At 47.8% G+C, this 14,473-nt stretch overlaps 2 protein-coding genes across 14 annotated transcripts in view; one reads left to right on the forward strand and one right to left on the reverse strand.

Annotated features, from left to right (window-relative positions):
- ELAVL1 (ELAV like RNA binding protein 1) overlaps window positions 1-9,679 on the reverse strand; it is a 37,433-nt gene extending 27,754 nt beyond the window's left edge. Inside the window, exon 1 of the mRNA XM_072787494.1 lies at window positions 9,554-9,679. The gene's annotated coding sequence lies outside the window, so the exon portion shown is untranslated. The remainder of the gene's footprint in view (window positions 1-9,553) is intronic.
- A 156-nt stretch (window positions 9,680-9,835) lies between these two features.
- Window positions 9,836-14,473, forward strand: part of CCL25 (C-C motif chemokine ligand 25) — a 32,616-nt gene continuing 27,978 nt past the window's right edge. For 7 of the 13 annotated variants that reach the window (XR_012012369.1, XR_012012370.1, XR_012012360.1 and 4 more), the window contains exons 1-3: window positions 9,973-10,028; window positions 10,526-10,609; window positions 13,822-13,969. Coding sequence is in view for 1 of the 13 variants with exons in the window: in XM_072787495.1 (XP_072643596.1) it covers window positions 9,923-10,028; window positions 10,526-10,609 (190 nt within the window). In the remaining 12 variants the exon portion in view is untranslated. Of the gene's footprint in view, window positions 10,029-10,123; window positions 10,159-10,525; window positions 10,610-13,821; window positions 13,970-14,473 lie in introns of those variants that run through there. The other 6 variants (XR_012012362.1, XR_012012365.1, XR_012012361.1 and 3 more) reach the window with 5 other exon arrangements.

The raw sequence follows: 14,473 nt of genomic DNA on the forward strand, positions 1-14,473 counted from the left end.
ATGTTGTGAAATATCCCTCAGGTTGGCCCCCACAACCAAGAATTGTCCAGCCCAAAATGTCAATATTCCCAAGGCTGAGAGCACTTGATTCAGAGTATCTACAAACTCACCAGAAAGAAAGATACATCACTAACAGAGAAGTGGACAAAGGATATGAACCACAACTAATAGATGCCAGCAATTCAAATAGCCAATAAACTCTGAAAGCTTGGATTTATTTATGAGGAAAATGTGAAGTCAAAAGAGATGCCATTTCTGTCAGACAGAAGGCCCCTCAGGATGGATAAAATTTAGTGTAAAGAAGGATAAGAGGAAAAAACACCCTTACACACCTTTGATCCAAGTGTGAACTGGTACAAACTTTTTTGGAGGATAACCTGTGGTTTAATACAAATGCTACCCTCTGATTCAGAACTGCAGGAATCTGTCTTCCACACATCATCACACACATGCAGGGAAGTATTGTGAGGGCCACATGACCCCATTGGTGGTACAAGGAAAAAACTGGATATAATCTAAATATGAACTAAACACCAATTTTCAGTAGAAAGCATGGGGCCACAAGCCTTAATGGGCTTACTTCATGAAAAACCCCACAAATCTGTTAAAGCTTCTGCAGCCATGAAGCTTTAAGATAGATCATTAGCTCAAAAACAAACACACACATTTGCTGAAGCCTGAACCAAAGTGCAAGGGTTAACTCTGAGAAATTAAAATGCACAACAAAGTTTGCTTGAAATGCGATTCAAATGTTTCTCTTCTCCCTTCCTTTGTCTTCACTCCTCCCTCTCCTCACCTTTGTTCTGAGTTAGGCACCTACTCTTTTGCCTTCTCTCTCCCCCTCCTTTCACGGACGATGAACTGGGCAATAATTAATTATACCATTCTCATTATTCAGAAGGGGTGCTCTCTAAGACTGGTAAAAAGATGACTTTCTAAACAGTGGTTGGCAAACCATGGCCTGTGGATCAAATCTGGCCCACCACCTGTTTTTATAAATAAAGTTTTATTGGCACACAGCTATTCTCATTTGTTTATGTATTGTCTGTAGCTGCTTTTGCACTACAGTGACAGAGTTGAATAGTTGTGACAGAGACCATATGGCCCAAAAAGCTGAAAATATTTACCATCTGGCTCTATACAGAAAAAGTGTGCCGACCTCTGTTCTCAAATGTAAAAACAGAAAATTCCTAAGAGAAAATCTTTGTGACACTGGGTTTGGCAAAAATTTCTTAGATACCATAACAAAAGTACAATCCATTTTTAAAAAATTAATGCACTGGATACCATCAATACGTTAAACTTTTGCTCTGCAAAAGACACTACTAGAAAACTTACAGCCCACAGACTGGAAGAAAATATTTGCAAATCACATATCTGAAAAAAGACTTGTATTTCAAACCTATTTTTTTTTAAACTCTCAAAACTTAATGGCAGCCCCAGTAGCTCAGCGGTTTAGCGCCGCCTTCGGCCAGGGCATGATCCTGGAGACCTGGGATCGAGTCCCACGTCGGGGTCCCTGCGTGGAGTCTGCTTCTCCCTCTGCTTGTGTCTCTGCCTCTCTCTCTGTGTGTGTCTCTCATGAATAAATAAATAAAACCTTAAAAAAAAAAACTTAATAAGATATAACAACCTAATTTTAAAGATGACAAAAGATGTGACCAAACAATGCACAAAAGAAGATACAGGGATGGCAAACGTATGTGATAAGATGCTCGATGTTATTAGTTATTAGGGAAATGCAAGTTAAAACTACAATGAGATACTATTACCATCTAGAATGAGAATCAAGATATACTCACCCATTTAGAATGGCTAAACCAAAATAAAACAAAAGCAGGAAAACAACAATATCAAGTTCCAGTGAGGATATGGAGAAACCAGAATTTTCATGCATTGCTAGTAGGAATGCAAAAATGTTACAGGTGTTTGGAAAACATATGGGTAGTTTCTTAAGAGTTAAATAATAGACTTTCCAAAAGACCCAGCAATCCCATACTAGGAGTCATACAAGAAAAATACAAACCTATGTTCATACAAAAACCCACACATGTGTTTTAGAGCAGCTTTATTCAGGAACACCCCAAAGTGGAGCAGCCCGAATGCCCTTCAAGCCATCGGTGGCTAGACTAAGGAAGGCTACCCAATGGAGTTCTGCTCATCAATAAGAAAAGTGCTACTATCCACACAACTTGAATAAATGTCAAACACATTTCACGGAGTCCAAGAAATCCGACTCCGAGGCTGCATACTTTAAGAGTCCATTCTGGAAAAGAAACCATAGGGATGGATCAGTGGTGGCCAGGGGAAGGGGCCAAGGGTGGTGCAGAGTACACAGGGGGAGCACAGGAGAGTATTTTTGTTTCTTGGCAGGGTGTAACTTTCCCATGTCTTGATGGTGGAGGCAGTAACATGACTCTTTGCATTTGTCAAAACTCAAAGAACTCTACACCAGAATTAAGTGAACTCGAATATAAATTTTAAAAGATCTAAAAAGTGAACCTTGTTCCACAGCACGCTGGCTCCTCCTGATGCCCCTGGTGAGCCTGAGCAGCCCAGTTCTTGGTCAACTGACAATGATGGAGAAACCCAAACCCCAAAAGCACGGTTTCTCAATGCTTCAGGGCCACTCCACCCTACTCTCCTTGTTCCTCCTCCTGACCTTTCCAAATCCACGTTGCTAATCCTGGGCCAAGCCAGCTCTGTCAAGCACCAACCACAGCTGGGCCTTTGTCTCTATCTGACAATAAGTGACTTCCAAGTGGCCAGGCTGCCTCCTCTCACTCCAGCCCACAGACTGGAAGGTGGTTCCCCCATGGAGACTCCTCTAGGTCAACACATCCTGCGGTACCTGTCAGTGGCGGCCTCACCCACTGAGACTCAGAGGTTTCATTACTTTGCTCAGCATCAGACATTACACTGTTGATAGTGGCAGGGCCAGGCCTCCAACTGTCACTACAGAGCTGTCTCCTTGCTTGGCGATGTGGCCCCTCACTTTAGCTTCTTCCCTGGCGTGCTGCAGACCTTCCTATTTCCATGCCTCTCTTCCGGCAGCTCCCTTTGCAGAGATGGTCTGCCCTTCCCATCACCTCCTCACTGATCTGCGAAACATACCCCCAGACAGCAGGTTGCTCTAATTTCCTGAGCCCGTACACCATTCAGCCCAAAACTTTACTGAATCACTCTAACTCCTAATTATTTGCTTTTCACTCCCATCATTGGTGAGAGCCTAGAAGGCCAATGGGATGAGGGTGGCGGACAGGCAGACACCAGGTCTGAGAGTCACCTGGGAATCATGTGTATTTTCCACTTTATGTTCAAGGGCAGTTGGAAATTGTACTAACAGTCTACTAATATGTTCAATACCTTACTTTATCTTTTTTTTTTTTTAAGATTTATTTATCTATTTTAGAGAGAGAGCAAGAGCAAACGGCAGGGAAAGGGAGGAGGGGGGAGGGAGAGGGACAAGTAGATTCCATGTTGAGCACGAACCTGACACAGGGCTTGACCTCTGACCTGAGATCATGACCTGAGCCAAAAGTACCAAGAGTCACGCTCAACCGACTGAGCCACCCAGGTGCCCCAGTACCTTACTTTTGTAGGATCATCCAGTCCTATCGCACAGAATCAAACTCAATTGTAGGGAACAAAAAAGGGAAACTCAGGTTTAGCAAAGCAATTCCTGCTGATTTGGAAACACTTCCACTAACTGCATGTATCACAGAGAAGTCCTGTTTGGATGATCTCTGAGGGTTTTCAGCCTCACTGCATTATTTTCAACAATCCTGGTTGTCTGAGTAACTTCAGTGATGCTGTTCACATCAATAATATAACCATATGTATGTGGGGAAGAGATGGGTGTATAAATGACATAAAGACTTACACAGGTAAGACGCACGTAAGGCAGCAAGACTAGTTCCCACTAGGCACCCATGAGAATCTGTCTCATTTTATATTCACAGAGCAACCCTGCTAAACTACTCAAGCCAGAGCAAAACTAGAACAGTCAAATATATCCTCAGGCTCAACCTTGACACTTCACACATCACATGATAGGGCTTGGACTCAATTATTTCTAAGGTCCTTTCCAGATGTAAAACTCAGAGTTCTCCAAGGTAAAAGCCTTGGGAATGTTAGGTCACCCAGGAAACACTCTGGGTGCCAGAGAAAAAGCGATTGTACCACCTGAGCCAATTATAATTGCTATGCGAGGTGAGGGCTTAAGTGAACACTGTACATATTTCCTTACTCGCCCCTTCCCGCAGCCCGTGGCGGGAAAGCCACCTGACTGGGACAGCCATGGCGACGTCACAGCAATTCAATAACCACCAGGCTGAAAAGCTCAGGATAGAAGCAGATCAAGGGCAGCCAGTGCCTGGCCCAGCTGAAGTGCGCCACAGGTCTGAGGGGACATGACTGGCTCCACAACTCTGCTAGAGTTCTGGCTTCTTTGTGGCTGGTCAAGGCCACTCCAGAACTCTTGCACAAAACTGCAAAGCAACATGGCACAGCAGGAAAAACTGGGCTGTGGAGCCTGAGAGATCTGTACTCCAATACTAATCCTACTGTTTACTAGCAGAACTACTATGCGTATGGCACTTCCTTTCCTGGAGCCTCAGTCTCCTTGTCCTCTAAATGGGGACGGCACCACCTGCTGTGAAGGGCCCAGCACAGTTCTTGACACTTGGCAAGTGGCCACATCACCCGCCTCCAGGTCTTTGCACACTAAAGAACAATCTGACTCTTTGCCCTGGGACGCTGGAAATGATCCAAACTGCTGATGCCATTTCTAATGGGCCCAGGCTCCCTGGAAGTCACAAGGAGTCACACCAGTCAAGGCTCACAACTGCAGCCCCACGCATGTGGAAGACCTTGTTGGTAGTCCACATTCACTCACCATCGACTGCACACACCAGCTCGGATGTGTCAGCTGGCCTCTCAGTCTGCCTACCAGAGATACAAACCTGTCCCCATACTCCTACTGCATTTAGAAAATCAAGGGGAACATGTACCTTCCTGACCTCCCAGACTCCAACTGCAGGCACCTTCAGGTCCTCTCCTCCTATCCTTGTCCCCCTCTTCAAACCTCTTCCTCCCTCTGAATTACTTCCTCTGGTGGCAGGACACATCTGTCCCCCAAGCCACCTCTCTCTGTCCCCCATACCTAAGCAGGCACCGAGTTCTGCCAGTTGCACAGCTGCGCTATATCCCCTCCTTCCCCATCTCTCTGCCATTGTCCTCGTTCAGGTCTCTGTTATCTGGGGCCTAGACAGACTCCCAAATGGTCTCCCTGCCACGTGGTTATCTCAGACCCAGTCTCTCCACACCCAACTGGGCCTTTTCCCTCCATATCATTCCTCTGTCTTGTTTCCCCACTGCTGCTCATGGTGTCCTCAGTCTTGCCATTGGGTCATCCTGGACTGTTTCCTCCTCTGTGAAACTTTCCTCTGGCAGAGAGGTCTCTGTGGTGGGTGGCTGGATCCAGTTACTCCTGAGCCCCCTTCTGACACCCCCCCCCCAAGTAAACATGGAGTGCCAATCATGTGCCAGGCATGGAGCAAAGTACTGGGTGTAGGAAATAAAGGAACAGCTCTCATGTTCAGGCCATTACCAAGCCACCTTGTACTGCAAAAGTGTCTTGACCAGTCTCTCTATCCTTAAACTTCCAAGATCACCTCTTGACTGTGTCCAGAAACCCTCTACCACCTGACTCTGACACACTTTTCTAGAATTATCTCCAAGTTCACCTTCTTGACCTTCTACCTGCCCAAACCAGTCCACTCTGCTTCCGGACCTCTTTGTGCTCTCCTTTCTTACTCACTTGGGCTGTTGGCTATACCTGAAAACTCCTGCCCACACCTCTCTGAGAACAACCGGTACAGACACCAGCTCTTTCATCAAACACAAAAACTGAGCACCGGACAATCCTTTCTTTCACCACTCTCAATGCTGCCACGACCTGCTGCTTCACCCTTTTGCTACTTTCTCTCATACATCTATGTAGGTCTTTTCTCCCCAACTCAGGTTGGAAGTTCCTCAAGAAGGCAGTTCCTTCCCCTTCTCCCTGTTCTCTGTGACAGTGTTTCATGTTTTCAATCTATGAAAGTGTGACCATCAACTTGGACAAAGCACACGGAGGCCCTGGGTCAAGTGGGGACTGGCAGTGATCATAAAAGTGAGTCCCCTCAACATGTATGAACATGGAGAATGCCTTCTCTCCCCTTCCTGCTTCGCAGTATAGCCACCACATGAATTCTACTCTAGTGGCACCTTCCTGTCTATGTCCACACTCCAAACTGTTCTTTCTCTTGCCTTCCTTCTCTTACTGACCACCATCCTTCCCTTGGTCACTCAGGCAGAGACCCAGAATCATCCACTGCTGTCCTCCCGTTCGCTCACATCCCACATCTAAATACCCACAGAGACCTGCATCTCTTACCCCTCCAACCATGTCTCAAACCCATCCCTCCTTTCCCTACCACTCTGGGCCACATTTGCAGCTTTTCCTACAGAGAGGAAAGTGAGCACTTTCTAATTGGTTTGCTGGCCTTCAGCATCATCCCCCTCCAACTCTTTCCTTCTGTGCGCAGATCTGACTCCTTCACTTCGTGGCCTAGCTGACAGGACAACACCCTCTGCACACCAGCCCCATGAATCCTCTTGTCACTACTTACTCCAATCTGCTTGCCCCTGAAGGACCAGAGCCCAAGTGGTTCCCTGAACAGACCAAGAGGTCCCCACCTCCATGCTTTTTGTTCCTGCACCCTCCAAAGCTGTTCTTTGTGGTCTGTACTCAGCTAATTGCCCCCCTCACGCACACGCGTGCTTTGCCTCCTCCAGGAAGCATTCTGTGATCTCCTTTGCCCACCAGCCCTTTTCTGCGCTTCCACATCAGTCAGCACATAACCCTCACGGCACTTAACCACAGTGCGCTAAAACAACCTGCCCACACATTGTAATCACCATTGCCTAGCAGTGGTGCAGGGAGAGTTGGTTAAAAGGAGGGAAGCAACTCACTTCCCTTCTGTAGGCTGCTCTCTTCTGATCTTCCCCTGGCTTACTCAGGTCAGCCTCACTGCTTCACTATTGCCACCTAGGGGCAAAAGGCAGCAACCGCACTTTCCTCACCATTCAGCATTTAATTTGACTCCACTGAATGGGATGGGAACACAGGCGAGGGAACAGTTCCTTGGTTCCGGCGGGTAAAGGGAGAATGGCTTCCAATGGTGAGTGAGCTCTAAGCTGGGCCTTGCAGCATGAGGAAAGGATGAACTAGACGTTCAGACATGGGACGTTCCAGGCAGTGGGGAAAACAGGCAGAGAGGGTGGGAGTTTCAGGTCCCAGTGCCAATGAAATGCAAAAGAGAGGGTGAGAAGGTGCAAGATCTGGGATCCTAAACTTTAATTTTTATATCACCTAAAGAGGTGAAAAAAATTAAAATTTTTTCCACTCAAAAAACTTAATCGGGAGTGATGATCAGATCTGCATTTTAAAAAGACAACTTTCAGGGACGCCTGGGTGGCTCAGCAATTTAGCAACTGCGTTTGGCCCAGAGTGTGATCCTGGAGTCCCAGGATTGAGTCCCACATCAGGCTCCCTGCATGGAGCCTGCTTCTCCCTCTGCCTGTGTCTCTGCCCCTCTCTCTCGGTCTCTCTCATGAATAAATAAAATCTTTAAAAAAACAATAATAAAAAAATAATAAATAAATAAAAAGACAACTCTTGCTAGAGTACGATAGAGATGGGAAGCAGGAAGTGAGAGAAGCAATAAAGCAAGCAGTAAACAGACTGTTTTCATAATTCTCCCCTCGTTTCCCACTTGCTGCACCATGACCTCAGATTCAACATATCCAAACTGAAACTCCGCCTCCTCCAAAACCAGTGCTTCAACATAATCATTATTTCCACATTTTGAGATGTTCATTCACCTCAGACTCTTTGTGTACCTTGAAGTCACAATTTTATAACAGATTCCAACAGAGCTTTGCACACAGATTTTCAATGATGACTGAATGGAATTCCTTTTGGGATTCCCTGAAGGCTTGTGATCATAAGAGCAATAAAATCTCATGGTTAAGAGTAAGGATTTTGGGTCAGAGGTCCTGCGTTCAAATCCTGCCTCAGCCACCTTGCTGTGTGAGACTGGTCCAAAGTGACCCATCTAAGCCTTGGTTTGTCTGTCCTCAAGATGGAAATTACAACAGCACCTATCTCAAGGGCTGGATATCTGTAATGGGACAAGCCCACAGTAAACCCTCACTAAATACTGGTGATTATTTATTACATTATCTATTCAGTGCTTACCATGCTCAGGTCATTGCTAGGGGCTTCCCACACCCTTAAATCTGCACAGCAAGTTTTCTATTCCATTTTACAGATAAGAAAACTAAGGCTCCCACAGTTGAATTTGTACAAGTTCTTGGGAGCCTTGGAATCCCCACGCATCAGAGACGAGGCTGGAGGAACTTTTAGTAAAAGCTCATTTAGTCCAGTGGTGTGTCTCCTGTGTGATACTTTGGGCTACATCTGAAGACATTTTTGATCTTCACAACTGGGCGGGGGAGGGAAGAGATGCTGCTGGCATCTAGTGGGATGCTACTCAAAATCCTACAATGCACAGGACATCCTTCCCCCCCACCCCCCCACCCCCAACCAAAAGTGATCAAATCCAAAAGGTCAGTGGTGACCAGGTTGAGAAATCCTTCTCCAACCGGACCATCTTTCCCATTTTTCCACTTCTTGAGCACGGACCCTACAGATCCTACATAAATACTTTTGGTAAACGGGGGCGGGGGGGGGGAGGGGCTCTGTCCCTCCAAGGGGCAGCGCATGCAAAACTTCTTCCTCACCTGCCCTGCACACAGTAGGTATCAGAACCCATTTTAATAAGCCCAGCAGCAGAGGAGACCGGAAAAGGAAGAGCATCCATCCCCCATTGTTCAACTGCGTGCAGGTTGTGTTTTCAACACACACACACATTTTTTACAAATCCCAACGTCCCACGCCCCAAAAACAGCTTTGTTAGAGATGGCGTTCAAAAAAAAAAATTTTTTTTTTTTCCTAGGACTCCCATACATACTGAAAGGTATGCATACTTCTAAAAGGACCTCAGATCGACCGCGGTCCTCTGACAACGACCACAAAAGAATCTGTAGGATTTCCCCGGAGAGCGAGCCCGTGGGCCGTGACCTCTGCGCGCCGAAGGCGCTCACCCCACTCCCTCGCCTCCCGCTTCGCTCTCCCGCCCCCGGCTCCTCGGCTCCCGGGACTGCTGGGGCCCCGGCCGCGGAGCCCGGCCGCCAGGCGCGTGCCCACGCCGTGTCCCCCTCGCCCGCCCCTCGCGGCGGCCGAGGAATCCGGCCCGGGGCCTGTCGCCGGCGCCCACACCGGCCGGCCCCCGCCCGCCCTCCGCGGCCCGCGCGCGTCCCCTCCCGGCCCGGTGCGGCCTGGGCCTCGGCCGGTGCAGGCCCGCGGGCGCCCGCGGCCGGGCCAGGCGAGCTCAGGCCTGCCGCGGCCTACCCCGTCGGGTGCCGCCGAAGGCCCCCGCCTCACCTGGACGCGGGCGGGCGGGCCCGGGGCTGCTCCGGGGCGGGCGGGCGGCGGCGGCGCGGCGCTAACGGCTCCGCTCGGCCTCGGTAGCGGCGGCGGCGGCAGCGGCGACGGCGACGGCGGCGGCGGCTCCTCCTCAGCGCGCACGACCCGCTCCGGCCCGCGGCCCGGACACGCCCCCCCGGCGCGCGCGCCCATTGGTCGGCGTCCGCCACGGCGCGCTTCTCATTGGCTGACGTGCCTGTCTGGGCGCCCCGAGGCGCGCGGCGGAGGCGGGACTTCCGGCCGGCGCCGCCTGCGAAGGGCTCGGCGGCCGGCGGAGACGCGGGTGGCCGGTGATGGCCGCGGAGGGGGCCGGCTGGGGCCCGGCCCATGGAGGCAGACGGAAGGCGGTGGCCGAAGAGCCGCGCCCCTTGTCGAGCGCATGCTGTGCGCTCCGCGCCTGTCTTTCCCGCCGCCGCCGCCGCCTGCCTGCCAGGTAGGAATGGTCAGCACGCCAGGGCTGTGGGGACAGGACCCGGGTTCGAATCCCGACCCCGACGTTTCCGCACTACGTGCCGTTGGGAAAGAGCTGACGTCACCTCGCCGGGCCTCAGTTTCCTTATCTGGTATGGTGAGGAGGTGGAGCATGAGACGTGGTCAGCCTTACATCCGTGTTGACTGTTGGAGCTAGCGGGTTCCCAGACCCTCATTAAAATTTTATTGAGCGTCTAGTATATGCCAGTCATGTGGATTGGGCAGCGAACGGGCCACAAACATTAGCCACAAATGTTAGGTGCATAATTTAAATTTTCTAGAAGCTGTGTTACAGAAAAGTTAAAAAAAAAAAACAAACAGTGATGTTGCTATTAATGATACGTTTTATTTAACTCAACGTGTCCCAAATGTTATTTCTATGTGTAATCAATATAAAAAGTTATGAGATGTTTTACATTCTTTACCCTCATCCCCCCTCTGATATCTGGCATGTCTTAGGCTCACAGTGCATCTCAGATTGGACTGGCTACATTTCAAGAGCTCAGAGGCAGAAGAGAATTCCACATCAAGTAGTGGAAAGGGGTAAGAAGGAAAGTAAATCGGAGACAGGGCTCCTGGGCGGCTGGGTTGGTTAAGCATCTGTGTGCCTTCAACTCAGGTCATGATCTCAGGGTCTCTGGGATCGAGCCCCAAGTCCGGCTCCCGCTGAGCGCTGAGCAGAGAGCCTGCTTCTGCCTCTGCTGTTCCCCCTGCTTGTGCTCTCTGGCTCTCGCTCTCAAATAAATAAAATCTTAAAAAAAAAAAAAAAGAGTAAGTTGGAGAAAGGGTATGAGGAATGTGAGGGTTGCAGGTTGAAAGTGGGAGATGGGGGATCCCTGGGGGGCTCAGTGGTTTAGCGCCTGCCTTTGGCCCAGGGCGTGATTCTGGAGTCCCAGGATTGAGTCCCACGTCAGGCTCCCTGCATGGAGCCTGCTTCTCTCTCTGCCTGTGTCTCTGCCTCTCTCTCTTTCTCTCATGAATAAATAAAATCTTTATTTTATTTATTTATTTTTAAAGATTTTATTTATTTATTGAGACACACACAGAGAGAGGCAGAGATACAGGCAGAGGGAGAAGCAGGCTCCATGCAGGGAGCCCGACGTGGAACTCGATCCTGGGTCCCCAGGATCACGCCTGGGCTGCAGGCGGCGCTAAACTGCTGTGCTACAGGGGCTGCCCTAAATAAAATCTTAAAAAAAAAAAAAAAGAGGGAGATGGGGAAGGTTGAGAAGATGGCATTTGCAGAAGGAACTGAGCAAGTCACTATGCCATTCATCGTTCAGTGCAGTGTTTTTCTGGTAGGACTTCCTGCAATGATGGGTGTGTTCTTTATCATCGTCGTCTAATTTAGTAGCCACCAGCTCCATGTGGCTTTTGGGCACTTGACATGTGGCTGGTGCCACTAAAGAACTGAACCGTTTAACGTACTAAATTTTTACTTCGTTTGAAGTTGGTCACGTAGAGCTTGTGACTCCCACAGTGGATGGGATAGATTTAGTAGAATGGTGGCCAGAGCTCTAAATCCAGTGTGTACTTCATGCTTCATATTTTATGCGCGTTCTCCTGTGAAATCTTCAGGGTAGCTCGGTGAAACAGGAACTATTATCATCACCATGGGGAAAAATGAATTCCTTCATGTATTTATCTATATTATTGTTCTCCTTAATAGACTTTGTCTTTTGGAGCACTCTGAGGTTTACAGAAATACTTGAGGGGCACCTGGGTGTCTCAATAGGTTAAGCATCTGTCTTTGGCTTGGGTTATGATCTTGGTTGTGCTGGGATCAAGCCCCATGTTGGGCTCCCGGCTCAGCAGGGAGTTTGCTTCTGCCCTCTCTCCCTACTCCTTCTCACTCTCTGTCTCTCTCTCAAATAAAAGTATTTTTTTTTTAAAAGAGAAAAATATTTGAAAGAAAGTACAGTTACCATTTTCCCAGTTTTTCCTATTAGTAATACCTTTCATTAGTATGATCTATTTGTTATAATCAATGAATCATTACTGATATGTTATGAACCACAGTTCATAGTTTATTTAGATTTCCTTTGCTTTTACTTAATGTTCTCCTTCCCTTCCAGAATCGCATGCAGGATGCCACATTACCTTTAGTTGTCTTGGTTCTCTCTCTGTGTCTGTCTCTTTCTTTGAGATATAATTGACATGTACCATGTTAGTTTTAGATGTATAGCATGATGATTTGATATATGTATATGTTATATTTAGTACAATAATTTAGTTAACACCCGTACCACTCATAATTACAAATACTTTGTATTTGTTGTGATGAGAACTTTTAAGATCCACTCACTTAGTGGTCCTGTTTCTTTAGGTTCCTCTCGACTGTGGCAGATTCTCAGACTTTCCTTGTTGTTTTGCTTTGTTGTTGTTTTTTTTTAGTTTTTTTTTTTTTTTAATTTACTTATTCATAGACAGAGAGAGAGGCAGAGACACAGGCAGAGGGAGAAGCAGGCTCCATGCAGGGAGCCCGATGTGGGACTCCATCCCAGGTTTCCAGGATCACACCCCAGGCTGCAGGCGGCACCAAACTGCTGCGCCACCGGGGCTGCCCTGTTGTTGTTTTTTAAAGGTTTTTATTTGAGACAAGAGTGGGGTTAGGTACAGAGGGAGAGGGAGAGAGAGAGAGAAGCAGACTGAGCAGGGAGCCCAACATGGGGCTCGATCCCAGCACCCTTGGATCATGACCTGAGCTGAAGGGAGTCATTAACTCACTGAGCCACCCAGGCGCCCCAGACTTACTTGTTTTTGATGACCTTGATAAAAACTGACCAGGGATTTTGTAGAATGCTCCTCTATTGGAACTTGTCTGGTGTTTTTCTTTTGAGAAGACTGGGATGCTGGGTTTGGGGGAGGAAGACCCTAGAAGTTGAAGTGTTACTCTCACCACCTCTTATCAAGGATACATACTAACCAACATTATCTATACCTGTTGATGTTAACCTTGATTGCGGGCTGAGGTAGCATTTGTCAGGTTTCTCCACTATAAAATTCCTTCCTTCCCCCTTTATATATTGTACACTTCGAAAGGAAATCACCATGTGTAGCGCATACCTAGTGAGTGAAGATATACGTTCTCTTCCTTGAGTGAGATGTCTATGTAAATTATGTGGAGTTCTTCTCCATGGGAGATTTTTCTCTTCTCCCTGATTTATTAGTTTACCCATCTTTTTTTTTTTTTTTAAAGATTTTATTTATTTATTCATGAGAGACACAGATAGAAAGGCAGAGACATAGGCAGCGGGAGAAACAGGCTCGCCACAGGGAGCCCTATATGGGACTCCATCCCAGAACTCTGGGATCACGCCTTGAGCCGGAGGCACTCAACCACTGAGCCACCTAGGTGTCCAGCTTACCCATCATTTAATTATAGAAGTCTGGCTGCTGGATATTTATTTCATGCTCTAGGTTATAATCCAATACTACTTTTATCTTGTTATTCGAATTGTTCTAGCTTTGGCCATCGGGAGCTCTTTCGGTTGGCTCCTGTGGCCCTTTGACATACCCCCACCAATGTGTTTGGTTTGAGGTTTTTTGTTTTCTCGGGAGCACTTCCTTTCTGGTACTATAAGATGCTCCAGGCTCATCTCATGTATTTCCTGTCCCAGTTCTAGAATCAGCCATTTCTCCCTGCCTGGTTCCTTTTATTAGAGAGTAGTGTTAGAAACCGAGATGTAAGCACTCGAAGCACTTGTTGCTACTGGGGTGTCATTTCTTTTGGGTCATCAATACTTCTTAATCAGCCCCAGCATGCCCGGTACCAGTGCTCGGCCCTGGGGATATAACAGTGACTGTGCCAGATGGGACATCTGCCCTCACAGAAGTCACAGTCAACCTGTGAGAACGGGCTTAAGAGGGCAACTCCAACATTGATGAGGTGCACAACCTTGGGTAAGTTATTTAATCTCTCTGAGCTTCCTTCTCCCCATCCATGAAATGGTGGTGATTATAATACTTCATGATGGCACTGGGAAAAATAAAGGAATTCACCCACCTTCAGAACCTTTGGAACATGAGGCATGAAGTGCTTATTAAATTTGATTCTTGTTTTTTTGTTGTTGTTTTTAAGATTTTATTTATTCATGAAAGACAGGAGTAGAGGCATAAGCAGAGGACAAAGCAGGCTTCCTGCAGGGAGCCCGATGTGGGGCTGAATCCCGGGACACTGGGATCACAACCTGAGCCAAAGATGGATGCTCAACCACTGAACCACCCAGGCGCCCCTAAATTTGATTTTTGTTAATAATGATCAGAAATTGCACAATTGCAATAATTATAAACAAAATAGTAACAGTCTGCGGAGATTCAGAGTGCCAGCAACACATGTAGCAGGAGAACCTGACCTCATTTTGGAATGGCCAGGAAGGCTTCCCAAATCAGTGGGGTTGCCACTGA

The sequence above is a fragment of the Canis lupus genome, chromosome 19, assembly GCF_048164855.1.
Source record: "Canis lupus baileyi chromosome 19, mCanLup2.hap1, whole genome shotgun sequence".
NCBI lineage: Eukaryota > Metazoa > Chordata > Mammalia > Carnivora > Canidae > Canis > Canis lupus.